Genomic DNA, 27,973 nt, shown 5'->3' on the forward strand with positions numbered 1-27,973 from the left:
TCAGATTGAGATGGAAGGATGAAATGCTGTGCCGCTTTTAAGGATTTCTGATGCAGTGCAGATCTGTCTTAAGCTCCTTAAGTTCCAGACTGTAACTATCAGAGTGTGTTCTCAGTGTTAGATCATGCAAATTCCTCCATGCTTAGTCTATGTGATGTATGTTCATGTTAAACCCTCACATTTTGATCTCTGGTTGTCCCTAATCTGGATTTGATTTCGGATTGGTGCCCCAGATAAATGTTGCTTGTTGATTTTGGACCAGTTCTCAACTTTCCAAACCGAGCTCTTTACTGTACTTGCAGAAGTCTTGTGACTTTCGGTTGCTCTGTCCTGCCTTTCTCTTTATAGTCCTCCTCTGGACAAATCGAAGACTGCTGAATTAGACCGAGCATATTCTACTTGACGTCTTAGCATGATACGGTTAGCACATTAACTCGTTATTTAAGGTGTCTGTATTTTACTTTTGACTACATTAGGCTACCATTGTAAATGTGGTTTACTACTGATAAGTTACACTGTGAACAAAATGACACTAAAATATTTAAATGAAACTTGCCATTTCTATGAGCCCCTTGAAGGATAATTAAATATCTAAGTCAATGTAACTGAATGGGATGAATGTATTTTCAGAAATAAAATACAGTGTAACCATGTTGTTCAGTTTATTGAACACTGATGTTTCAAAATATTACATTGAGGGAAAAAAATTGCATAACTTTGATCAAAACGGCGCAAATCAGTCATGAAATCTCAGCATTAATATTGATACTTGAAAAACACTCAAGTGCAAAAGTTAAGGAAGCAATTTAAAGAAACTGAAAAAGTAAAAGCAAAAACAATTATTGCTTTTATGACTGTATATTATTCTGAGAATATTCTAACTAATGTTTGTTAAAGTCACACTATGTGGACTTTAGATCTGTGGAACTGAGATCTAACAGTCAAAGGAGTCACATGCACTTACATCTTTCTTTAAGATGCTGATGTGTCATAGGAAAGGCCGTTTATATAAAAATATAAAGTTTTGCTTAAAAAATGTAATGTTGAAACATTACCGTACTGATTATGTTTGTATTCTAAATTCAGTCTTTTAATGTTAATTTCTCTCGTTTAATGTATTGATTGTTATGTTGAGATAAATCGGTACATTTAATATTATAAAGTCACATTACAAGCTTATTGAAATTTCACCACTGATATATAAAGTGCTATAGGAAATTATTTGTATTATAAACATGAACTTCTTGTTACCCTGTCTGAAATGGATCTTAAAAGGGGATGTATATTTTCTTAAAAATGTATATACAACTGACTGTATTTCACAAGTTCAATAATTGCACAAAATCATTTCTGATGTAACCGTACATCATCTGCTGCTGATGTTTAGTTTAATTACTTTTGTCCAACAGCTTTTTAGTACCATGAAAGAGAGATTATATGAGCAGAGCCAAGATAATAAATAATTAGCATATACAATTTGAATATCTCATCTCTATGTATTGCATTAATGGGAAACCACAATTCAGCTGTGAAACGCTACTGTGATTTTGTGCTTTTTGTTCTGCGTTTGCTATTAAAATGTGCAAAACCAGCACAGACGAATTGTCAAAGTTCTATGTGGGCAAAATATTCACAAAACACCTTTATAAAAATGCTCATTCCAACCTATTTGATAACACTTGATCAAACATCATTGCAACTACAAAGTCCATGCATTTAAAAATCACTTTCAAAATGGAATGGGTCATTCACAAGGAAAACGTAGATTAGATGTTCTGCAGATGCAGTTTGGAGCGATTTCCACCAAAACATCAACTTCCATCTAATGGGTTATTTGTCACAGCAGTCGTGACTCCAAGGGAATTAAATAGGATCGTTGCCTTGCTTGAAATACACGTGCTCCCAAACCACCAGTTCCCAAACGCAGAAGAAGCCCCAGAGATTACGCAGGGTTCCGCGGTCAAAAGGGTTTTCGTCCACACCGCAGTGCTTGAGGTAAGAGATTCTGTGTCGAGACATGAACTCCCATGTGGTGGTATTCAGCGACACCAGGTACAAGTGAGAGCCCAGGAGGAGAAGCACGGTCAGGGACAGGACAGCCACGACCGCCGCTGCTCCCAGGAGCACACCGTTGGTCCTCAACCACAGCTGCCAGGTGGGAGCGTGACTGAAGCCAGACCTGTACGAGATTTAACAGTAAACTCTGAACTGTGGGATGTCCTTCAGCCCAGATGAAAGATTTTTGTTTCTGGACGCTTTAAAGGGTTAGTTCACCCAAAAATGAAAACTCTGTCATTAATTACTCACCCTCATGTCGTTCCAAACCCGTGAGACCTTCGTTCATCTTCGGAACACAAGCTGAGATATGTTTGATGAAATCCGAGAGCTTTCTGATCCTTCATACAGCAATGCAATGCAACTAACATGTTCAAGGCCCAAAAACGTAGTAAGGATATCGTTACAATAGTCACATGGACTATTTTAATGATGTCCTTATTATCTTTCAATGCCTTGAACGTGTTAGTTGCATTGCTGTCTACAGGGATTAAAGTGTTCCGTCGCTATGACGGATTTCCGTCAGTTCATAAAGACAGCCACTTGCTTCATTCCTGAATGATGCAGCCGTTCGAACGAATCAATTGAATGAATGATTCAGTGATTAAATCAGTGACTTGCCGCCACCTGCTGGCGGATTTAGTTTCATTTTTAGCATATAATTTCAGTTATTTAAATCATTTAATATTTTTGTATTCCTTTTTACCTTTGTAATGGCATCATTTTCATCTGTCAAATTCAAAAATGTATGTTTATAAGCTTTTTAAAATTTCTATTTAAAACAATATAATAAGTAGAATAAGACAAATAAGTTACCAATCATACGAAATTAGTATTAATAAATTAATCTGTACTACAGAGGTGGCACAGAAGAACACAAAAGTGGCTTGTAGGTACATTTTCAAACGTTTAACGAGGCTCCGAGGTAGCATGAGTGCAATTAAATTCATAAATTCATGTGGAGATTAATGTTTTAAATATAAAATTTTGAATAGAGAAATATGATTTAAATAACTGAAATTATATGCTAAAAATGAAACTAAATCCGCCAGCAGGTGGCGGCAAGTTACTGATTTTATCACGGAGTCATTCATTCAATTGATTCATTCGAATAATCATTCAGGAATGAAGCAAGTGACTCTCTTTACTGAACTGACGGAAATCCGTCGTAGCGACGGAACACATTAATCCCTGTGTCTATGCAGGGTCAGAAAGCTTATTTATTTAATCAAAAATATCTTTGTGTTCCGAAGATGAACAAAGGTCTTATGGGTTTAGAACGACATGAGGGTGAGTAATTAATGACAGATTTTACATTTTTGGGTGAACTATTCCTTTAATCTTAATGAAATGGTTTGGGATCACCTTTTAGAGTTAAAAAGCATGGAAACTAATACATTTAGGACTATTATGTCCATTGGCACTGCTGGACATCCCAGGTCATGATATATAAGTTCTACTCACCAGGCCATGTACAGTCCCCACAGTAAGACAACAAGCTGGACAGCCAGATAAAGCACAAACCAGCGGTGGTTTCTCTCCCCGATGCAGTTCTCTATCCAGGGGCAGTGGTGATCATAGCGCCGCACACAATGCTGACACGTCTGGCAGTGTTTGGATCTCATGGGTTGCTACGTCAAAGCATAGGTTCATTTTTAGAAGGGATTCATTATTAGAAACAAACTAAGCTGTCTTGCCTTTGCATAAATATAGGTTATTGTAAACTAAAATGAAAACGACAAAAACTAAATCTAAATTTTTTATTACAATTTTTATTAAAAATTTTATTTTTATTAACTTAAAAAAATTATTAAAATAACATTTACAGTAGATTTCATTTTAGTTCCACCATTACAATTAAATTATTTAAACCTCTATATTTATGTATATGGTCCATCTTTAATAAGTGACAACGCACCTGTACCAAACAGTGTCCACAGCGCCGGAGCCGTATGGACTTGGTGGTCTGTGGAATCATATCCTGTGTTTCTTCTGCGATACCAAGTGTGAACTGAAATACAGTCAAATGAAGCATGTTTGCTGTAAAATCAGCGTTAAACATGCAAACTGCTTGGGGTTTGTGATATATATACATACAGGGGTTTGACTGACAAAAACACTTGGGAATCTGTGTATTAACTGACCTGCAAGTCACAGTCATCAGAAAGGACAAAACCAGGATCCATGAGCGAAACTGCAAAGTACAGCAACACGGACACCAGAACCAGCAGCACAAAGAGAACGGGCAGTGTGAGCTCCCTCGTCTCCTCCTGTTTGCGGAGGTCTGCGTGGAAGCACAATAGTGTAGTAGAGTGGAATACAGTGGCGCAGAAATTAGAGAAGAACAGAGCATAGCAGAACATAAAAGTAATAGAATATATTAGAGTAAAAAAAAATAAAACATAGTGGAGTGGAATAGTGCAGAACTGTGGATGCCCAATAAAGGCTGGAATACACTACATGACATCTGAACAGATTTTAAAACATTAGGCATCATACACATCATACACTCATCATACACTATGTAAACAGTAAGAGGGCAAAAAATAGGCAACATACACTAAACGACTGAGGATCACACATTACCAGACTTTCCGAACACAAACTCACACAGAAATGCTGCTAGGATGACAAATTAAAACAATGTGTTCTAAAATCGTGTGTGTTCTACGTGTGTGTTTGATATCCTCAGAATGGATATAATCCTTGTCTGAAATGCAATTTTATATGAAACCTGTCAACTTCAACTTCCCAAAATCTGCAGACTGGCTTTGACTACTGGCAACTAACGCCAACTTGATCAGACAGTAAATTGTGGCAAAAGTCATATACAGTAGTGCATTCCAGCCTTAAGTAAGAGATAAAGTATGAGATAAGTATGCGATAAAAATGTTTTGTCATATTTTTGATTTTATCTTATAATTACGACTTAATATGTCAATGTCAACTTAGTACCTCATAATTTTATGAATTATGAATTTGGCCATAATTAAGATTTGTGGTTAACTTTTTATCTCATAATTTTTACTTTTTATTTCATAACTGATTTTAGCATCTTATAATTTAAATTCTATCATAAGTTCTACTTTTTATGTCATTTTGACTTTGTCATGACTTAGTATCTCATCATTTAACTTTTTGTCTCATAATTCCAGCAGTGTGCAGTAGAACAGAAACGCATATAGCAGAGAACAGAATGTAACGGTGTGTGCTAGAGTAGAATAGTTATAGATCATCCAAACGTTGTCTGGTAAAGGAAGTGGCGATGCAGATACAGGTGTGAAGCAGCGTTATGTACATCATATAGCTACTGTAGCCACACAATAACAGGTCTGTAGGTGGGACAGATATACTCACAGTAGAATCAGCATCTCTCAGGAGCACTTACCGGTGTCGTGGAGGAAGAGAATCAACGTTATAACCCATGTCAAGATGACATGAGCGGTCCTCACCAGGAATCCCGATCCGAACACATGTTTGAACATCCTAGCATACTTCTATATACGCCTAAGCATGCATCTGCTGTGTGCTCGTAATGAAATGCATCTTATTCTCAGACTCACAGACCTCTATAGGCAGCTAGCTGTGTTAGCCAGCTCATAAGAAACCCAGTTAACGTTACATTCCTGCTGTCAAGTGAGCTCCTACGCGTCGCACGCCAAATTCCAGAACAAAAACCATTTTAACCACAATATTTCACCCTAGCGTGGAACTTTTTCTGCTGCAGCAGACTATACCATCGTAACGCAACCGAAGCGCGGTATTTCATTTAGATACTGTTTCATAGACATAATATTTATTATGTCTATGCTGTGTTTCTCTCGCTCTAAGCTTGTTGATGCCGTTCCGCTGTCACGTTTCCTATTGGTCAGCTGTGGTCATGTGACGTGTCGGCTTCAAACTGGGATGCAAAGGCAGAGCCGAAGGAAAAGTAGAAAACACAGTATCTGAACTGTAAGTGGGTATATGATTTTATTGCTATTGTAAAGTAAAGTAAAATAAAAATGATATGCTATGCAATACGCGGCGATACAAACTAATACAAATATCACATTGTATTTTTCAATCATACCATTTTTTTTATAAAGAATTTATTCTGCTCTAACCTTTTGAAGATTTATATATAATTATGTAACAATAATCGGGGTCAGTAAGATTTTTTTTAATGAAATTAATAGTTTTATTCAGTAAGGATGCATTAAACTGATGAAGTGACAGTAAAGACATTTATAATTACAGTACATAAGTAAAATAAGATTGCTGTCTATTTGAACTTTCTATTGATCATAAAATCTATTCATCATTAAAATGACAACTGTTTTTAACATTAATAATAAGAAGAAATGTTTTTTGAGACCCACATTTCTGAAGAATCATGTGACACTGAAGACTGGAGTAAAGGCTGCTGAAAAGTCAGTTTTCGGTTACAGGAATAAGTTACATTTTAAAATATATTAAAATATAAAACAGTTATTTTAAGGTATCATTTTACAATATTATAGTTTTCCCCTGTTATTTTTGATAAATGCAGCCTTGGTGAGTAAAAATCTTACAGACCCCAAATTTTTCTTTCTTTCTTTTTTTTTGAAATTTTTGTAAACATCCGTTTCAATTCCTTTAATATTTGCCTGGCCCTGGACATGATGGAATCCTCAGTTGGAAACACTATGTAGTTTTAACAAGATTCTCTGCTTCATTCTCATCAAGTAGAAAAGGGGACTTCAAGTTCTTCTGTTTCAGCAGCTTTTCCAGACCCTGTAAAACACAGCGGTTAAAATATGACCGTGTGTCCTGGAGGGAAAATGAAAAAAGGAGATAAAGAGATGGAGTGTTACAGCTGTCTCTTGAACTCTCTCCTGAGAACAGGAACACTACTCTGACATCATTCGCTCTGTTTCACATCATGCTCCATATGGTCACACTTGCTTGTTATTCTTTTTTCCCTCTGGTCCTCTTGCCTCTTTTTGTACTAACTGTAATATTTTGTAATCAAAGAACTATTTGCGAGACTCAAATATTTAACTTTTGTGATAAATATGTTAACCTAAAATCCTAAAACCAGACTGTTCATCAGTATTAGCAACTCCAGTTTAAAGCAAAGCTTTAAAAATTGCATACAAGTAGTCACATTTTTACCTCACCAAAGTATGATACAAGTGGAGAGATTTCACAGATTGCAGGGGGGTCTTCATTCTGTGTCATACTGCAAAAGAAAGAGTAGACCAAGTTATTATAAACCACACACCATCTTAGGAAGTCAAAATTGTTCATTTTCTGCTTGAATGAGTAAATTCCTTTTAGGCATATTCCTTTCAGGTCATGCCAGTCAAAAGGTCTTGCATTCATCACAAGAATGGAAATTTCTAGACCATATCCTGCTCTACATCTGGTGTAGTATAACTATAATACTTGAGGAACCTTGCAATATAGCATTTACTGTACATTAAGTCATTAAGAAGACACTTTTAACCAAAACAATCTCTGGTAAAACATGATACTTATTTACTTGATATGACAACATTTTTCTACTGATTTAATAAAGGGTATTTTATGTTACCACCTATGTTTTGGGGGGATGGGTTTATCCTGCTCATCCAGGAAGTTTCCACCAGCTGCCAGAGCCCAGCGGTAATGTTGTGCTAACAAGGAACGGCGTGCTGTAGTCGGTGTGTCCAAAGGCGCCCCATCAGCATTTTTTAGGGGTGAGAATTCCTCCTCTCTCAACACCTCAAAGGCGACAAATTTCCTGCAAAAAAACAGATGATGGTGAGGAAGATGGCGATACCCCAATTAGCCAACGGTAGCTGTAAAACATACTTTGAGAACTGAAAGACGTCAAAGACAAATTTCTCCATTTTGATGCCATTGGGCTTGGTTGATTTCACCAGGTTCCCTTCTCCATCCACAAATGGCACTTTCTTGATTGCCACATGCTGCTTCAGCTGACTCTCAAACTTTCTGCAGGGAAAATGCATTGAAATAGGAATTGGTTTGTACAATGGGCTTTGTTTACAGATTAGCATGAGTCCATATGTTGCTAATTCTTTAACAAATGCATTCATAAATCCTCTCCCACTGCCTCATGGGCTAGTAAAGTGTCCACTGAGTGTGCACTTGATGCAGGTACTTTTTGTTTCGTTTTTTTAATACTATGAATTTGGACATACTACTCTTTTGAAATACTGTCTTCTGCATACTATATAGTAGAGAAGTATTCAATTGGGATGCAGTGTGCAAGTCTTGATTAGGGGTCCTACTGGGCTCCTATTCCTTGTTATTATAATGCCATCTTCACTAAAATGTTATTAGTTTGTTTATTGTTTTATTAGTTCTATTATAGTACAACAGAGCATGATTATAATATATTGTAGCAAAAAATGCCCTTTATGGACAATGAAAAGTTGACTTAAGAAACACATAAGAAAGTGGGATTGTATATTATAACAATTTGTCAACCACATACTCAGCCACGTCCTTTAAGAAGTCTCGGGTAAAGAAGTGGTTGCAGATGTTCCCAGCACTTAACAGGAGCTCTCCTCCTGGGCCTCGAAGCTCTGCGGTCTCTGGTTGGATCTCACTGTACTCAATCACCTGATACATGCCGTCCACAAGACACACCACTCCAACAGGCTCTGCAGGATACGCCTTATCCACTACCTGAGCAGAATTTAGGTAAACACAGCTAATTAAAGCAATAAATAATAATAAATGAATAATGGTAAACAATGATGGATGGGATCTGATTCAGGCCTAAAGACAGGATATTTTTACCTTGGCACCACAGTCTGCTCCTTTGATTACACAAAAGCCAATAAAGACTGGGTCTGCCATCTTCACCAAGACGTTGTCCACACAGTACACGTGAAGATACTCCACACCCCTTCTCTCCATGTCCTCTAAAATCTTGTTGTCCACTAAAGCACGATAGAGGCCGCCATTTCCATCTGAAGTGAACATAGAAATGAGATGCAAACATTCATTGGTTTTAGTGAATGAAGTAAAAAAAAGACATTCATAATTATCTGTCTGTTGTCATATAGCAGACGAAAATATAAATAAAAAAAATCTAATTTATTTTAATAATTTATGAACTACCTCTAACAAATAGCTAATAAAAGCAAAGCAAAATTAGTTTTCCTTCTAAAGCCAAACAAATTATCTCTGACCTGGTGCCATGGCTATTTTGTTCTTCTTCTCCAGGATGATCTTTCCATCAAAGCCTACAGCTGGTATCATTCTCTGCTCAAACATGACTACGTTGGATGGACAAAGACCAAAATATTCATTGTCTTTGAAGAACCTCTCTGTGGGTCCCAGAGTGAACTCACTAGTCATTATGTACCTGTTCAAATATCATCACAAGTGAATTCAATTCATGTTCTTCTGTCATTTGGGATTATTTATGAATTAATTCATGAACACTTCTTCAACTACAAGCACTTTTATGTCCCAGACCCAGACTTTCAAACTGGAAACAAATATGAAAATGATTAATAGAAACATGAATTATTACATTTTTGAACTACGACCTAAAAAGTATATATATATATAATTCTATTTCCACCACAGAATGCTACACAGCGTCTTTTGAAATGTGGTGGAAATTACATTTGCTGGTCTATAAAAATGAGAAGAAGAAAAAAAAAAACAGGACCAAAAGTGTTTCTAGTTCTAGTTCTCGGAAAGACCCTCATTTGAATTGCAAATAAAGAGCCATACCATGGTATTGTGCACCTACTACCATGCTTCACATTGGCCAGCTTTTGCACCTTCTGGATACGCTCAGCTTGGATCTGGTACAGGGTTTTCCCACTTGGAAGCCCAACATTGTACATGCCCTTGGGATATGGCACTCCAAGCCGAGTCCCCTGACCACCGGCTAACAGCAAAACAGCCACTCTGTCCTGTGAAATCTGCAGTAACCCTGAAGACAGGAGTCTTTTATGTACTCTTCAATATATGCAATGTTACTTTTAACCACATTGTAAAAATGGCTATTTTTGTTGTATCTTATTTTGAACCTTGGAGCTGTACCTTCATCACCCCATATCTGAAGCGCTTCTTTGTCACTTTTACGCACACTTCCGATGAACTCTGGAGGAACGGGCTTCATCCGCGCGTCTAGCCGACCATCAGCACTCGAGTGTCGGCTTGCAGCCTCGGCAGCTGCTCGGCAGTGCTCGAGTAACTCTTCGGGCTGGAGTTTAGATATCTCCTCCAGAAGCGTATTGCTTTCTTCCGCAGAAAGTTCAGCCCAAAATTGTAAAACATGGCCCTGTCCTGCAGTTTCTAACCTCGCTTTAGCTTCCTCGAATGATAACATCTTTTCCTACTAAAACATTAATGATCTGACAACAAACCTTGAGTCGAGTCGACTCCTCTCTTTTGAGGAGTCCGGATCCTGTTTTCACTGCTTGCAACTCGTGATCAGTGTGTGGTTTGTACAATGAACATATCACTGGAGTTGCATATAAAATAACAGAAAACTACTGTCAAGGCTTATTTAGTTTGCGGGAGTCATTTGGGAACTCCCCTTAGGCACATATGGCGGACTGTGTCTCACACAGCCTTAGTGAAATGTCTAGCTAGACAGTATTTTTGCTCCTCACTACCAGCTCGAATCAGTCAGTCAGCGGCGAGCTGACTCGGAACGTCCCAAATGCTGGCTAGGTAGGCAGCTCAGCAGGGTTCCAAACACAGCCAGTATTTACTCTAGATCTGCGGATGAATGACTTGACTTCCTCAGAAAGCTAACCGCTGTCATGTGATTAGTCTGCTGAGTCTCTGTCCTTCCCATTTACTGAGACGAATCACTTCACATCAGGGATCAATTCAGTGCAAAGCTTAATCATTTTTGACGCATTAAATATTACTGATGCGGCATTATAGTAATTAGGGGTAAACTAACAGTGAATTGATTCAAGATTTAAAAACAGATTCAGAATTATTCAAAATTACAGTTCTGTTCGATAAACTGAACACGGTATGAGTCAGAGAGTCGATTCAACTTTTCAAAATGATCTTTAAATTTGAGAGTTTATTCAAGTATGCCTACAAACGACCAATTACTTCCGAAAGTATGAATGTTGAAAGTATGAAAATGAAAGAATGTTGCAAGTAAAATAATTTTAAAAATCCCATAAAAAACATGTTTACTGTTTAAATTCTGCTGAAAGCTTATGCATTTAATTGTGTGATTATAAATTAAGTACATTTATCCAAATTCATCCGTTTAATAAATAATTATTAAAAAATAAACTTGAGGTTTGAGTCGCCTTTAAAAGGAAAAATGGCTTGAATTTGTTTAAATGCACATTGTATGCATACAGGTGCATCTCAATAAATTAGAATGTCGTGGAAAAGTTCATTTATTTCAGTAATTCAACTCAAATTGTGAAACTCGTGTATTAAATAAATTCAGTGCACACAGACTGAAGTAGTTTAAGTCTTTGGTTCTTTTAATTGTGATGATCTTGGCTCACATTTAACAAAAACCCACCAATTCACTATCTCAACAAATTAGAATATGGTGACATGCCAATCAGCTAATCAACTCAAAACACCTGCAAAGGTTTCCTGAGCCTTCAAAATGGTCTCTCAGTTTGGTTCACTAGGCTACACAATCATGGGGAAGACTGTCCAGACACAACTGGCCATCAGTTGTCCAGAAGACAATCATTGACACCCTTCACAAGGAGGGTAAGCCACAAACATTCATTGCCAAAGAAGCTGGCTGTTCACAGAGTGCTCTATCCAAGCATGTTAACAGAAAGTTGAGCGGAAGGAAAAATACACGAGTTTCACAATTTGAGTTGAATTACTGAAATAAATGAACTTTTCCACGACATTCTAATTTATTGAGATGCACCTGTATATAGATTTTTTTTTGTCATAAATACCAATTATTTGAACATGTAACCAATCATTTCTTTAAAATAAACACTTTCTTAAAAGGGAAAACAAAGAAATTAGTTGACAAGTTTTTAAACATGTTTTTTAAGACACTTAAGATTTTGGTAACAGGACTGAGAAAATGCATCTATCTACCAATTAGAAAAAAAAAAATCTTAATCAAATAAAGTTATGCGTAATTGACCAATACATATTATGAATGGTTAAATATTTGTGACCTGGGATAGATAAAAAACAACAACAACATACTACACACCCAACTTCACTGAACATAATGAAGAATAACTTTATTTGAGTTATTTTACAAACATAAATATTTGCGCTCTACATTCAGTTTCTGCATTCTAGAGGATGTAGATTTTTATTTCCATTTTTGTCCCGTATACATCGATTTTCACATCTCAACTAAACCTTCACAGATGTGTCATCACATCTAGATATGTTTTGCAGTACAGATATTTGGATATTTTATTAGTGTGTATGTTTACGATACTCGGGGGACCCTAGCAACAGCACATATTGATATACATGTGGCAAAACGTGGTACATGAACAGTAAGGCAATAGATTACAGGCAGTCTCAAAGGGCGGCATTCCCTGATTGTGTTGAACGCCACAAACACACACAATCTAAAGCCTTTAGTCTCAGGACAACCACTCTAATGGGTCGAGCTCACAAGTCCAGAGGAGTCCAAAGATTTCTCCTGTGAGAAACAGTGAAAAAAAAAAGCTGCAAAAAACAAGCTGCATCCATTACGAGGCAGGCAATACAGCTTTTAAAGCCCTGTAAAGACTCCACAGTGCAATTTGTGCATATTCAGACAAGACATACATACATGCGTTACAAAGACTGAATTGATTCAAAGGGAATCGGGCCACAGCTGAGTTTAGTTTAACCACCATTGGGACACAGAAGGGTATTTGCTGTTTTTCACTCATCCAAGTCATTTTCATGAGGCTTGAGAAAGACCAACTGATCCTAGGCCTGCACAAACTCTCCATAAAAGTTACAAACATGCAGATATCTGTTCCAGATCTCAATGGAGAAGAGTTTCAGAAGTCTCATCTGCACAGGAGTATCTGAGACTGAATTCTCCCTGAGAATCAAATCATTAGAAAATATTTCAGTCTGACATTAACGCCCTGCATAATAGTCTAAAAGCAGCTTTTTTTAATTCATAAATAAGGCAACTATATGAACACTACGGTCTTGTAGAATTACAAAGGGCAACAACCCATTGAACTGGTGGGTTTTAGGACTTCCCATGCAATAGCTGTAAGGGCAACTTATTTTCTCCTTGTCCGTCAAAATGTACATGAGGGTGCCAATCCTGAAATATGTCATATGCAAATATACAAGATTCTTGCCTACTGCTGCAAAGTAGAGTCAAATACAATTTTTTCAAAAGAGATCCTAACCTATATTGTACCTTTTTAGTGTTTCCTTTACATAAACCCCCCAACCTGATACAAACATTAAACATAAATGCTGAAAAATAATATTTGCTTAAATCACAACCACTACAATTACTGAACACTGTCATTCCATTGTAAATCCTCCTAAAAATTCAAGTCTGGTTTATTTTTATTAAAATAAAGTGCTTAAATATGTCCCTCGACTAGAGTTTAAATCAGAGTGTTATAGTTATGTTTGAAATCCTTGCAAACTAATACTGGTGAGAAACTGTATTTACACTGCAGATAATTTATCAATTTATGAACAAGAATTGTTTGAATGTAAAAACAAATCAATTTGTAGCACTGCTTTCTTCAACTTAAGACCTGACAGTGTCTATTTAGACACAGAACTCAGCCCACTGCATTAAAGCAGGTGCTGAATTCTCAAACCCAGGTCATTTTACACTGGATCCACACACGGATTTATTTTAAAACTGACCCGAAGCGTTAAAACACTTGTTTACATAACGCTTGATTAGCTGCCAGTCACCATGGGGAGTGTGTGCACATACATAGTGTTTTTAATTTTATAAAGTCTTTTTTTTTATAGTAACCTTCAATTGAAATGTAATATACAACATAAAAAAAAAAAAAAAAATTGACAATCCTCAACAATTTGAGGGACAATTTGATGAATAAGACATATATTGCAAACATTTCCCTTGTTACACACTATCCCTTTCAAGATGTGAAAACTGGCATGTCAATTAACGTAATAATACAAGGGAATAAATCGTATAATAATACAAGCAGTAAATGATGCCAGCGAAATGCAAGTATGTGGGTGATCTTGTAACAAATTGTGTCTGGCCCAGTCAGCTCTTTATTACTGAACACTGCCATCCAGTGGAATGATGATTCAGTGATCTGAAGGGACTACACCAGGATTATTATTAGCATTGCATCTACTAAAGCCTTTAGCGCATTAAATTTCAGTTGTGCAGTTTAAATGAGTTAATTAATGGATGCAGTGTTATTTTCTTAAAGAAAATTTGCATATACTAAATGCTTTAGTAAATCTGGCTCTTTGAATCCATCAGGTGTTTGGCCCTTCCTTTCCATAAAGTAGTTTTTCAAAATGTCTTGCATATAATTGGTTCCTACTAAAATATAGCAAACGCAACCCCATGACCTCAGGGGTGGAATAAGGGAGTGTCTGGATCCAATACAGTTGCCATTTGATATGTTCACATTTTACTTACAGCTAGGATTGTATTTAATGCAGAGGTATTTTCTATGCATGTCCCTGGTCTCATATATTCCAGTTACTCTTCCATTCACTGAATAAAGTCAAACCTCTCGTCTTCCCCTCATGCAAGCTCTTTCTTGGCCGACTGTTGCTACACTTCTCCTCGAGTGCAAACTGGCCATCCTGGACGATCTCTTTCAGTAGTCCAAAAGAAAAGTTGAGAGGAAAAAACAAAAGACATTAAGGATTTGAACAGTCTTTGGGTTCCCCTCACCGGGACTGGACGCCAAGGGTGATCTTTAGGTTCTCATACACCACATAGCTGATGCTAACAGCAGGAATGACCTTCATAAAGTTGGGTGCCAAGCCTCTATAGAGTCCAATAGCGCCCTCTGTCCGTACAATGTGTCTGAAGAGACCAGTCATGGTCATCTGTGGGCTGCCTTCCTGAGTAGCTGCTAACCAATGAAGAGCAAGAACAAAAAGCCAAAAATCAATTGGACTGTGACAGATAAACGATAATAGTTTACTTAGTGAATGAATTAGACATTCATAACTTCTAGCAGGAAGCCTTCTAATTATGTATTTGAGCGTTTAAAGACGTACCTTGAGCCTGCATTCGTGTCCTCACTAAGGCTAATGGGTAGCTTGCTAACTGTCCACAAGTACTAGACATTGTACCACAGGCTAGCAGCACAAACACACCCGGATCGGCACTGTCTGTAGCAAACCTCTGCAGCCACGAGTTTTTCAATGTCTACACATGAAAATAAGAGCAACATGAGTTACATTATAGTAATTATAATATAAAATAATGTAATGTAATATAATTATATTTACAATATAAATTAATCATAAAATACATAAAACATTCAGGAGGTAGAAAACTGAGGGGAAAAAAAGATTATAAAAAGCATGTAGCACAGTATTATTTATAGTATATTCTATATGATATTCTGAATGAGCTTTTTTTATATTTTCAGTTTTAATTTTAGATTTAGTAATTTTGTTGTGCTTTTGTCAATTACTAGTTTTTGTTTTTATTTCTGTTATCCTTTAATTTATTTTCATTTCAGTTTCAGATAAATTTAGCAATAACTAGTGCTGTCAAACGATTAATCGCGATTAATTGCATCCAAAATAAAAGTTTTTGTTTACATAATGTGTGTGTGCTGTGTATATTTATTATGTATATATAAATACAAACACCTGCATGTATATATTTAAGAAAAATGTTATGTTTATATATTGAATATATAATATAAAATATAAGAATATAAATATATAAATGTATATACATGTAAATATTTTCAAAATATATACGGTATGTGTGTATATAAATGTATATACATGTAAATATTTTCAAAATATATACTGTATGTGTGTATATTTATACATAATAAATATACACAGTACACATACATATATTAAGTAAACAAAAACTTTTATTTTGGATGCGATTAATCGTTTGACAGCACTAGTAATAACTACATACATTTTTACTTTAACTTAAAATTATTTTATTTCAGTTAGTTGCCACTGACAAATATATAATCTTTTTGTTTTACTGTGTAAAAACTTACCTCATAAACAGCCAGGTCTATTCCCGCATAAGGGATGATTCCCAACATATTGGGAATATAACCTTTATAGAAGGCTTTCAGTCCCTCCTTCTTAAATATATGTTTAGCACAGTCCTTCATACCAGAGTACTGACCCGTCCTTCCCAGGGCAAGACGAGTTTTTAAAACCTTAAACACACAAAAAGCTTTGTTTAAGCTCCAAGAGATCTAAACAAAGCAATGCTTTAGAAAGTCATCATCAGCTTGGTTAGGTTTCAGTTTCTGCGATGGCAGTTAGTAATTAAAAACCCTGGAAACATAGTTTTTTTTACATTTGTACATTACAGAACATGATACAAAGAATGCATGGGAGGTCTAGTCATAGCTTGTTTAATAATTATTCTTGAAATGAAATTAAAGCTTTTGTTTACTCAAAACAGTGCTCAAACTTTATTCCTAAATGACAGTTTATGCTCTTACCTCCATGGGGTAGATGCTGCTCTGAGCAATAGCTCCTGCTAGAGACCCAGAAACCAGCCTCTCCAGGATTCCCAACGTCTCCTGATTGCTGCCAATCAGCCGCTTAATCTGAAGAACAGGGCAAATGAGCTTCAGAGCTCACAGACAAAAATATCAAAGAGAGAAAAAAAAGCAAGGTTTTTCTCTCCCTCCAAAGGTTTAAAGCCAGATAATGGTATGATGTTCATTAACCCTTTAAGTCATGAAGAGCTGATGTTTTTTCTGAGTGACATGCACAAAAATAATGACTCATAACTTGAAGACCGTAGCAAGGAGAGTCAAAAGGTTGGCATCGTTTGATAGAAATATTTCATTTGGACATTCTCCTGCTGAGAAATAGCTTCGAGTCAATATCAATATCTCAGGACAGAAATAAGGTAGAAGGAAAATTATTTTTTGGTGATGTTCCCCAACATGTGTGCTGTATGTGAATTCAATTTTGTGGTGATATCATGAAGTAATCAAAAGTTACAGCATTTGGAACCAAGGTAGCCCTTCTCTTAGCCCTTTACGGTTTTGAAATAGTTGTTTTGAATTTGAAGTAATGCCTCACTCAAGTTTATTCAAAGCCCCAAACAATTATGCTTGTTTTATTCTACTCCATGAGACCTTTCAAATGACATATGACACATGACTATCTGACCTGCATGATGTTTCTGACATTTTAGAGTACATGGCACAAAAAACACATTTTGTAAATTATGATTTTTTTTTTGTTGTCATTTATCAGCAAATAACTCGGCACTACTTTGGAGTTAATCAAAGTGGCTACATGCATTGTAAAGCTCAGACTTTCAAATGATATCCATTTTTTGTTGATCAAGGCAGTGGTTTGAAAAATATGATTAGTAATAATTTCACAGAGGGGGGGCGCCCCGCCTGCGGTACACTTCGTTTTAGAGGGACTGCTCAGCGCTCGTTAAGAGTTGATCAAAATAATTACATGCTTTAAAAAGCTGAGATTCTAACCTTTAAAATTATACCTATTTCGTGTTATTCCATTTAGCATGGTTGCTTAGTAATTTGATTATGATTTTTTTTGTGCGGGAGGTGTCCGGTTTAAAGGGTTAAAAAAGTTGATTTAATCGCATAAAAAGATCAACAAAAGAAAAGCAACTGTTTCTTCAAAAGTTTTTTTTAAACATTGTGGATAAATATATTAACACTGCATTATTTTAAACATCCAGGATTATAGTTCTCCGATTTTGTAATTGCCGAAAGATTCCAACAACAAGCTACCTGCTCATACGCCATGAACTTGATAGCAGATTCAGGCGCGATCTTCAAAACGTTGATACCGTTCCCTCGCCACAGCGACCGAAGTCCACCCTCACGGATCATTTGGGCGAATCCTCCGGCGATGCCCATGAAGTTGCTGCGTGACGCATGAACCTGCCAACACCATTGCAGTGGTGAAATGTCTCAATTTGCTTGTAAATTATTTAATTTAAGCATTTTAATGTAAGTTTACTTCAGGTAAGGTAAGCTTTAAGGGTAGCTAAGCTACAATGTCCTGTATAGTCTTATACAGTCATACACTGAAGAATTTAAAAATGGAGAATTTTAAGATCCACCAAACTGAAACTAGCCTCACTAAGGCATTTCATAATGTGCATGGTCATCCACCGAGGCACTCATCCAAAGAACAGAACATCATGTACCATAGTGACTCAACAGTACACTTACTACAGTAGCAGTGTCCCTAAAGCAATCGAAGATGCAGTCCCTTCATAAGCAGCACACTGGTGACATGGGATCTCACTAACACTAGGATTTTAGCTCACAAGCCTAGATGGTTCTCATGAAACAAATTCTGTGACTTGAACTTGAACAAAAGTGTCAATTTAGACATTAATAATGTTAATAAGAAATGTTACTTGAGCACCAAATTAGCATGAAGGATCATGTGGCACTGAAGACTGGAGTAATGGCTGCTGAAAATTGTGGAATCAACATCAAAACCTCAGGACAGAATCAAGCCAGGTCATTTTTGAGGTCAGTGAGGTGGTGCCGTTCGAGGTGTTGAGCTAATGGGCCACTAGGGACAGACATATGGCCTTTGTTTGTTGAAGAGAGTATTGATAGGACCATGCTGAACATTCTCATGAGCATCAGCTTTATGAAGCCCATCCTGACAACGCTTGACCTTTAGGACATAAGCTGTCTGAACCATTGAGCAGTGTATAATTGAAGCTAATGGAAAGGGATGGAGAAGATGAATTAATCATTAACCTGAAGTGTTCTGGAAAGACAGAAACAAAGCAAATGTGTTTCCAGTTTTAATAGCAAATCAGGCCCATAGCGTGATTCCTGGCTGATGTTGCTCTGACAGTGTGTGACAAAATTACTGGTCTGTCCACTACTGCACTTTTTCAACCACAAGCAAAAAAACAAAACTGAACACCCCACCCAGTGACATCAGCATTTCGTAAAGTTGCTACTGAAAACCAGATCACTGAGTCAGATCATTTGGTTTATGTTGCTGTCCATTATGAGATTATGGACTTGTGCATAATAACACCTTAGTAAAAACAAAGAAAAAGTGTCTTAATAAACTAAAATTCACAACTACATGAGCTACAATAGCTTAAAATCCAGTCACGAGCCCATATAATCCATAAACAAAGTGCTTTTTATGGGCCCTGTGCTCATTAAATCTATACCACCAAGAAGTCATGTTAACAAAAAAGTATTTTTAACAAAACAAAACAAAAAGTAAAAGTTACATTTATTTTTATATATAACAATAATTATTATGGATTTATATGAATAATAATAATGAATCTATTCATTGACCATCATTCAACAGAAATGGCTTTGATTAAATGTACTCAGAAGCCATTCACAATCGGCAGAACTCTTCAGAGTTTAGCATCATGCCTGATAATCCAGTGTGCATCCTTTCAGATTGTCAAGATCACAGGCTTCCAGCCAAGTCTCAAATGGCCCTGCAAGTGTAAAGCAGGTTAAAGATAGCCGTCGCCGTCTTCTTACACTTAATCCGGATGCAACAGTGACTCTGCAGACAAGTGGGTCATGAGAATGGAAACAAGTTTTTAGAGCTGAGAACATTATTAACCTTCTGAAGTTGACAATGCAGTCATTTTCAAACATAAAGACAGAAAGAAATACTTGCAATCTGAATACTACATTTTATAGTGTACATATTAAAGTTGTTTTGGTTTACAATTACTACTTATTGGCATTTTCTGCAAAAAAAAAAAAAAAAAAAAGTCACTTGATGTCATTTAGGCATAAAAATGAAAGTGAGCTCTAACTCTGTGAAGGATACAGGAAGGGATTCTGAAAGCAGTTCAAACACGGAAGTCAAATAATCTGGATTAAACGGATTCATCCCATTACAAATTCTGACATGAATGGGCAGAACACAGAGCTCTTGGTTCACAAGAACTTTTTGACCATCTAAAACAACACTGATTTTCTTCAATTTCTTTAAATCACACAACCCACGGATTACATTTGAGACCAGTGTTGTTAACCAAAAGCAACCTAAAACTATTAACAATCATTTGTAGTAACTGAAATAAATCTGAAATTAAATAAAATATAAATATGAAAATTAAAAACTAAATAAATGAAAATTAGAAATGGAGCATTGGCAACTGAAATAAATATGTATTCAATTAGTGAAGTACTAAAATTATTAAATTAAAACTGAAATAAAAATGAATTAATGCAATATGTAAATGAAAAAAACTAATAAAAGTGACAAAATCACATAAAATTACTAAACGTTCAAAATTAATATACAAAATAAAACATTCTACACACTACACAATCGTTTTTAACATAATAATACAGATGACATACCTTTCGCCATTTCCTGTATGAATCGAACTCTTGTGATGGAAGAAATAAACTTAACTTGAAAAGAGACTTCAACTGCGCCGGTAAACTATCGGACTCAAAATACTGTAATTCTATCCGTTCTGAGATATGGACAGGCACGTAAAGACACAAACACAACATGTTCAGCTAAAAAATTTTTTTATAAATCAATAAAACTAAAAACTTGAAGGCAAATGTAAGAAAGAAACATATGTACACAGCTCTCGTCTGTTCTTGAAGCTATCAAGACCATAACGCTGGTATTTCTGTCACATGTGATTAGGGGACGTATAAATCCCTCCCGTTTCGAGACTTGTACTGCGAACACTGCTATGCAATTGGCTCACTTCATATACAGCATCACCTTCTTACAAGCTTACCGAAGTATCTGTCTTAAAGATTGACAGCCATGCAACTGCAGGTTTCTGGAATATTCATATAATTAAAATAATTAAAGCACACAGCATCTTATTCGACTACTTAAAAAAGATAACTCATTTAATTCAACCTTTTATTAAAGAGAAAAGAAAAATTAATTGTGAAATTTCAGCTCCCATAACATTACTTACCACTTTCAATGCAAAAATTGTGCCACTCATAAAAATCTCCAATGCAGTCCTATGGGACATAAGTAAAGCTTGTCAAATCTAGCAACAGTAACCAAGGGCTTAGCAAAGGGTCAATTCAGCAACAACTAATTAGTGAAATTGGTGGTCAGGATAAAACATGAAACAACAACAGTTATACCGCTCAGTATGTGATTAATCTTGTTTGTCCCTAGATAACAGATAACTGAATCTGATCATTCACAATGTAAAGCGGTCTAATCCTGTCACTAGCATGTGATCATTCCCTAATGAGTCTGACCAGGTTTCCGACATTGGGCCTGACTATACAATAATAATATTTAGAGAGCAAGACTGTCTGCAACCCACTAAAGATGTGAAGCAAGAGTTTGGGGGAGGAGAGAGAAACGTTCAAATGCGTGGGACATGTCTAATTTGCAGAAGTCTAAAAAAAATTCACACCAATTCATTGCTGACTATCTGCTGTTTGTCTGTTAAAAGCTGCATGTCAAAAGCTGTCACTGGGATGGTGCCTTTTCAAAAAATTACTAATGTGTACCGTTTAGGTACTAATATATATACCTTTAAAGTCCCAATATTCACCCTTAAGAGGTCAATAAGATACAAAAGTGTACCTTTTGAAAAAGTAACGACCCAGTGACAGCTTTAGTACCATTTTTTTCTGAGAGTATATAACAAAAACACAAACAAATGGAATTATAGAACTTTTCCTGCTCCTTTTTAACCACCATACTGACTCCTAATGATTCAATTTCAGATCATGTGCAGATATCTGTTGTAATATCTTAAATTATTTTACTAAAATAGGCCGTTCTCAGACGCCTAGATCACATGAAGCCAAGTTGATTTAAAAATGTGCATTTCACTCATTTTCCATATGCAAATAATGAGATGTGAAATATCACTCATAGCTCAGTTTTGGAAGATCCACAGTCCCTTTAAGACAAGTCATGTCACTCGGCGGTCATCTTTGAAATGCCTCTCGGGCATGCAAGTGCAACTCCTATCTCTTTGAAAGGGGAAACATCAAATTCTACAAAACTGTTCACTAAGTTTGCGATTAAATTTCATATTTGAAATCACCAAAGAAATCTGATATCAACTGTGTCATAAATGTTGTTTATATTGCTCAAATAGCGTTATAAAAAGCTTATTATTCAGGCTAGACTGCATGTGCAGTCCTGAGCGCACGTCTCAGAACGCTGACTGTTGACTAAGGGCAGCTGCAGTGACGCGCTGACTTGACCTATTAGCGATTGGCTCCTTCATTCAGAAGGCGGGGCTTCCTGCGATTGAGTGGCATATTGAGCGTTGCATTTTTCCCCATTCAAAACTATACGAGTGACACATCTTGGGTATTCTATAGTCTTTGGAAGATCTAAGTTGAAAAGACTTCAAGAATCAAAATATGAAATATAGTGCAGCAGTTCAGTTGTTATTGTATTCCTCTCAGAAACCAAAAAGTAAAAATATCAATGCATAAGCAACTTTAAAGCCTTTCAACAAATGTTTCTGTTTAATGTGGCAATTCTCTCTGCAATACCTGTTGAAGATCCTTAGGAGGCGCCACCATAATCAGCACTGTAGTTTTCTTTGGAGATACTGTGCTCTTTTCTTGACCGACTGAATCTGCCTTTGTGTCCGGTTCCCTCTGGCCTTCCTTTTTTGCAGCATTTTCTAAGTTTCGTTCCTTTAGTCCGTCAGGTGGCCCTGCGGTATCATGTTGGCACGCTGTTACTCGCAGAAGCCACTGGGACAGGGATGACCAAAATTCCTTGAGCATCTTCATAAAGATGCTCCAAGTCTGTTTGTGTACTTGAGTTTTGACTTGGTCTTCTCAAGAACTACGTCTACAGATGTTGTATGTGCGTATAGAGAGAAACTGCTCATGCAGTCATATGTGAGGCCAGGAGGATGAGGGCAGATGGGGACACTGCCACACAATTTCCAAAGCTTACTGGCATATCCAACAGCGTTTCCACAGTAACCCGGTGACCAAGTCAAAAAACTTTGAAATGCAGTGAATGACCAGTTCCAATTAACCCGCTCTCACAATCGCCTCAAAATCATTGCAAACTTAGAGCATTTTTCCAAAACAAACCGTCCAGGTAACTTTCCCAAAACATGAAAGTTGAGCGCAACAACACACAAAAAGATGAAGAAAAAGTCATTCACTCTTCAAGTGACATGACTCCACAACTATGACACACTGCACAGTAGCTTAAAACATGAAAAAAGACAACTTAACTGGAAGAAGCTGAAATCCTCACAATGAATCTGTTTTTAAAAGTGATTCCATGTTTTAAGCGCTAGTATTTCTTGGCATCTACAAGCTGCTGCAGGTTGGCTGCATCACAGAGCCGGCAAAAAGTGATGCAGTGAAAAAAGCTGCAACCTCACTGCAGCTGTGCCTCAGCCAATCAGAGCACTCCACACTGGCTGCCCCTGTCTGACAAAGCACAGGCAGCCAATCAGAGGATAAAATACAGCCATCTTATGGAGTGATCTCTTTCTCACCCAGCAATGAGAAAATTCTGCTGACTGTTTTTTCTGCCCTGTGCTTTTTTAAGATCTACTGCATCATCAGGATCTCCCTGGTAACGCCTCCAGGGTGATTCCATGCATTTCTAACACTGTAATACTCACCTACACAAATCTACCTCATTCATTCATTCAGTTTGTTGTGGTTCCATTCCTTCTTTCAAATGCATCTGGGTATGCACAGCAGGACATGTTCATTTTTTACATCCTTCCTCCCTTATTTTACTTGCGAATGACAAGATTCAATACAGCTTATTTGAGCAGAATCACTTTCTATTGATTAGCTATTAACTACAGCTGCACCGCAATTTATTTCACAGAACAATATGCAGATCTCAGGAACCTACGCTTCTTACAATTTACAGTGGAATGCAAATGGTATGCATGTATATGATTATATGCATATGCAGTATATAAAATGAGCAAGTGAGAAACAGATGGTCCTCTACAGGCCATTCGATTAAACGCACAATACTGATTCATGCTCCTGCCTTGAATTCATATTTATCTGTATAGCATTTTTTTGTTATATTAAAGATATAAGAAGTTATATTGCAAAGTTATATTGTAATAGAAAGTCATACCGTAGTATCTACACTGTCAAATCTTTGGTTCACAAGTTATCCTGAATCCAAACTGGACAAAGCAGCATACACATAAAATACAAAAAAAACAAAAAAAGTTTAATATAACGTTTAAAGGATATAACCCTATGTCCTAATCATGCAATGAATTTACTATTATTCTCTAATATGTAGCCAAATATTAGGTTCAGATGCCTTTAAATGTACACGTCACAGGTACCAAAAAATAAATAAAAAAATGACCCAATCACAGTAGTGGTTCCCCTGTTCTCCAGGGGGCCCTTGTACTCCTAAGCTAATTAATGTGTTATGATAGAGAGATCCTAAATTATTCACCCAGCCCTTTGAACATGATGAAGGGTCTGGCTGCTCGCTATTACTGCACCAAATTTAAAATATAAAACAAAAATTACATTTAAGAGAAAGAAAGAAAATAAACACAAGAAGGGACATGCATGTACATTTTTAAACAGAACATAAAACCCAATATTTTTCTAAAAGGAGAGGATTAGCTACTGATGTTCGATATTAGCAGGGTGTCTAGCAGACTAATGTAATAAGCCACTGAGGGAATGCTTTTCTGATGTGGGAGGAATTGGATAGCTCTATATGTGGCAGGATTTACATCATTCTGCTTGAATTTTAAGCAGTTACTGTGCGATAAGCTTCATTCACAGTCTGTAACCCAAAGAAGCCGATACAGAATTACAGTAAACTATCAAGCAGTGAAGTTAATGGGGTGTTTAAGAGCAAATGCCAGAAAAGTATGATTCTGTCAGGTTCAGTGAAAGCCAGCTAAGATGCACACACTATTGACAAAAGAAAAGAAAAGAAAAGGAAGGCTGAATTTAAGTAAAAAGTGTCTACATATACTGAGCCAGAAGAGCTGTTCCATTAACCCATTTACAGATTAATTTAAAAACTCTTATAATTAAAAACCTTTCTGCACATGCCCATTCATACAACATTTAAAGACCTGTAGCTTCTTATGTAACAAACTACTTTTGAGTGTTTTTGAATAGAAAATCATCCGAGCAGGTCCTGCACTGCATTTGCATTTATTTTCTCACTGCATTTGCAAGTCCAGCATGCAAATCAAGTTCAAGTATCCACAAGTGCAATCCACCTTTGATTATGAAAGTGCCAGTAAGTTATTTTTGCCCTCCGTAACTGAAGCGGCAGATGTCATTCATCACGATGAGAGGTTGTGAATTAAGCAGCAAAATCTTTTGACCTTCATAATTAAACATGTAATAGCACAGTTACTAGTCTATTTAAGCAGTGCCAACAAATCTCAGCTATAGTCCACTAGAGAGGAACTTTCGGTTTTGTTCGAAGTGCTTTTGTTAGTTGGCAAACAAAGGAATTCTTGATGCGCAAAATTCTGCAGCCAGGCTTTTGTCCAAGACTGCCGCTATCCAAAAAAGTGTTTGACCTTAAGGAAACCTAGTCAAACGCTTGTAAAACACACCCAGAGATGAAACTATCTGTAGTGTGGTATGCAAAACATGTCTGTCCTCATTATAAGCCAATGAGTAAACCATCTCTGAAACTCCTCATGAGGTCTCATGACTCGCTTACAGAAGCAGCCCACATTCCAGGTGATCAGTATCCAAGATCCCATTCCCTGAAATGCTTTTCCAACAGTTAGCTCGGGCTAATTAATATGAAGTAGTTGTATAACTTATTGTAACCCCTGAAGTAATAAAAGTGAAACCTTTTCTTCCACTTTCACATTCCCCAGATTTCTATTTCGTTTTAACAGATTATGATCACTCAAAGCACGTTGTGTACATTCTTACCGCACTGTGAATTTCCCAACAGAAACTTCTTGTTTGTTCTTATTAATTATATTGCTCTGTGTGTTCTCGAGAGACTCTTGTCTAGTTACGCATTTCCTTCTTCTTTGGGCAGTTACATTCTAGTCTAGATTCATATCTAATAAACATGATAGTGAAAATTATACTGAACTCTGATTAGAAAAGAACATGCCTGTATATGGGCATCCTCTATAATGCTTACCATATCTGAGGCAAAGCAAAGAAAAACATTCAAGTAACCTTTTGAGAAATAACACACACATTTCTCAATAGGTGTGTTATTTCTCAATAATTATCTCTCTATATACTGTATACATAAACTACAGTATAATGTATATTTCTATATTTCTCTGATAACTGTTTTATATATATATATATATATATACACACAGTATATACGTGTATGTAAATAAAATTACAAAAAAAGAAAGCAATATAAATAATAATAATATAAATTAATTTAAACACACACACACACAAATATATATATATATATATATATATATAATATTAAAATAATTGTTCTAGCTAAATAAGGAGAACAGCTTCTTCGTACCTGAAATTAAGCTCAATTTGCCACGTTAAATGTATATTTTGGGTGGACAGAAACCCACACACCTGCCTCAAAATAGGAGATGCTACAAAAAATCCAATTCCAATCATGCCACATAAGCATTGCCAGTGTTCACCCAACAGTGTAGTTCTTTTTAGCCATATCTACATCAAACACGCTGAAAGTAAACCTTTCTAGGAAAAAACCTCTTCACACAGTGCAGAGAAAGGAAAGGCACAGTTGGCATTTGTGGCACTGTGTTAAGCAAATGTCACTCAAATCACCTGGTTTAGTGAGTAACCCCACACAAGAGCTGTGAAAGTAAGAAGCCAATAGCCTTTAAGTACATAACTTGTACTTCTGGGGTTTAATAGTGATGCACAAACAAAATAAGTTGAACTGAGTCCTTCCTAAATCTGTCCTCTCTATCAGTGTGATCTGACCTGTAATCCCATTATAAAGACCTATTATAGTGGGATAACTCACCTTGAGTTCATGTTCAGTGCGATGGACCCCCAGCTTTTTCAGTCCGATGGTCAGGTCGTTGACACAGATGCCTCCGTCTCTGTTGACATCCAGGATCTGGAAGAGCACCTTGAGCCGATGCTCCTGCTCGGGTCCGCCGCACACCGGGCAGTGATGCGGGGAGTCGCAGGACTCATCATGGCGGTGCTCGGATAGAGATGTCGCGGAGCCCAGAGTCCGACCACCTCCACCGGGGTCCGAGCCCTGATACTCCTCCGAGCGGCACTGGCAGAAAACACCGCTGAGCAACGGAGAGACGAACGATCCCCGCTGATGCATGTCACTGAACTCCAGCAATTTAAAGTCTGTCTGTGTATGAGCGCGTGGGGAGCGAGAGTCACGCGATCGGAGCGGCGCGTGTTTTCCAGTCAGGATGCGTGACAGATGTGCTTTGAGATAAGCTTCCGAATACGTCTAAAGTGTTATCTATTGCTTTTGAGCCTCTTTACTTCAACGGTTCGTGTGATATGTTCTGGTTTAAGGTTCAAAACTGATCGCGAGAGCTCATAGTGAGGAGCTGGAAGGATGTCCCACCGGTACTCCGGGTTCTAGTATCCTAAAAAGCGCAGGCAAATCCGCGTCTTCCGACATATACATCGCTTTGAATCTCGTTCCGAATATATATTCTTGAGTTTGTGAATTTCCAATGGTAATCCGGTTTGAATTGGCGGTCTGAATGACAGCTGATGCAACGAGAATGCCGGTAGGGCGGGAGGAATCTCGTGTTCAACAGGAAATGAGTAACTGGGGGGGGAGGGGCTTTGAAGTGGGCGGGACTAATGATGTCAGTGATGGACACATGAAGTTACCAATCACATTA

The 27,973-nt window shown here is 37.0% G+C and overlaps 3 protein-coding genes across 4 annotated transcripts; all 3 read right to left on the minus strand.

Annotated features, from left to right (window-relative positions):
- Nucleotides 1–5: 5 nt before the first annotated feature.
- zdhhc12b (zDHHC palmitoyltransferase 12b) lies at nucleotides 6–5,908 on the minus strand. The gene is made up of 5 exons (XM_016478201.1): nucleotides 5,444–5,908; nucleotides 4,200–4,339; nucleotides 3,974–4,066; nucleotides 3,520–3,686; nucleotides 6–2,179 (listed from the first exon to the last, which is right to left on the minus strand). The coding sequence occupies exons 1-5, from the start codon at nucleotides 5,538–5,540 to the stop codon at nucleotides 1,864–1,866; spliced, it is 813 nt and encodes a 270-aa protein (XP_016333687.1). The 5' UTR covers nucleotides 5,541–5,908; the 3' UTR covers nucleotides 6–1,863.
- Nucleotides 5,909–6,615: 707 nt separating this feature from the next.
- On the minus strand, nucleotides 6,616–10,575 carry uap1l1 (UDP-N-acetylglucosamine pyrophosphorylase 1 like 1). Of its 2 annotated transcripts, none has more exons than XM_016478199.1 (9): nucleotides 10,090–10,575; nucleotides 9,775–9,979; nucleotides 9,222–9,397; nucleotides 8,827–8,999; nucleotides 8,519–8,712; nucleotides 7,873–8,013; nucleotides 7,616–7,801; nucleotides 7,192–7,258; nucleotides 6,616–6,810 (listed from the first exon to the last, which is right to left on the minus strand). In XM_016478199.1, the coding sequence occupies exons 1-9, from the start codon at nucleotides 10,376–10,378 to the stop codon at nucleotides 6,721–6,723; spliced, it is 1,521 nt and encodes a 506-aa protein (XP_016333685.1). In that variant the 5' UTR covers nucleotides 10,379–10,575; the 3' UTR covers nucleotides 6,616–6,720. The 2 variants fall into 2 exon arrangements, with proteins under 2 accessions (XP_016333685.1, XP_016333686.1); XM_016478200.1 differs by having other exon boundaries at nucleotides 6,774–6,846; nucleotides 7,197–7,258.
- A 1,653-nt stretch (nucleotides 10,576–12,228) lies between these two features.
- On the minus strand, nucleotides 12,229–27,872 carry slc25a25b (solute carrier family 25 member 25b). Its single transcript, XM_016478191.1, has 8 exons — nucleotides 27,115–27,872; nucleotides 22,674–22,880; nucleotides 19,973–19,997; nucleotides 17,934–18,115; nucleotides 16,656–16,763; nucleotides 16,197–16,364; nucleotides 15,220–15,370; nucleotides 12,229–15,068 (listed from the first exon to the last, which is right to left on the minus strand). Exons 1-8 carry the CDS (start codon nucleotides 27,430–27,432, stop codon nucleotides 14,884–14,886), a joined length of 1,344 nt encoding a protein of 447 aa, XP_016333677.1. The 5' UTR covers nucleotides 27,433–27,872; the 3' UTR covers nucleotides 12,229–14,883.
- Between the last annotated feature and the right edge of the window lie 101 nt (nucleotides 27,873–27,973).

This window comes from Sinocyclocheilus anshuiensis, unplaced genomic scaffold (assembly GCF_001515605.1).
Source record: "Sinocyclocheilus anshuiensis isolate Anshui unplaced genomic scaffold, SAMN03320099.WGS_v1.1 scaffold2872, whole genome shotgun sequence".
NCBI lineage: Eukaryota > Metazoa > Chordata > Actinopteri > Cypriniformes > Cyprinidae > Sinocyclocheilus > Sinocyclocheilus anshuiensis.

Excerpts from the sequence above, each read along its gene's own strand:
- zdhhc12b (XM_016478201.1), bottom strand. The coding sequence starts at position 5,540 with ATGTTCAAACATGTGTTCGGATCGGGATTCCTGGTGAGGACCGCTCAT. Across the intron at positions 4,067-4,199 it reads CTGATGACTGTGACTTGCAG|TTCACACTTGGTATCGCAGA; the intron begins GTCAGTTAATAC and ends ACTGTATTTCAG. Across the intron at positions 2,180-3,519 it reads TGGGGACTGTACATGGCCTG|GTCTGGCTTCAGTCACGCTC; the intron begins GTGAGTAGAACT and ends AATCTCGTACAG.
- uap1l1 (XM_016478199.1), bottom strand. The coding sequence starts at position 10,378 with ATGTTATCATTCGAGGAAGCTAAAGCGAGGTTAGAAACTGCAGGACAG. Across the intron at positions 9,980-10,089 it reads TCAGATATGGGGTGATGAAG|GGTTACTGCAGATTTCACAG; the intron begins GTACAGCTCCAA and ends TCCTGTCTTCAG. Across the intron at positions 8,713-8,826 it reads GAGCAGACTGTGGTGCCAAG|GTAGTGGATAAGGCGTATCC; the intron begins GTAAAAATATCC and ends AATTCTGCTCAG.
- slc25a25b (XM_016478191.1), bottom strand. The coding sequence starts at position 27,432 with ATGCATCAGCGGGGATCGTTCGTCTCTCCGTTGCTCAGCGGTGTTTTC. Across the intron at positions 16,365-16,655 it reads GCAGCATCTACCCCATGGAG|GTTTTAAAAACTCGTCTTGC; the intron begins GTAAGAGCATAA and ends TGTGTGTTTAAG. Across the intron at positions 15,371-16,196 it reads TAGACCTGGCTGTTTATGAG|ACATTGAAAAACTCGTGGCT; the intron begins GTAAGTTTTTAC and ends TTTCATGTGTAG.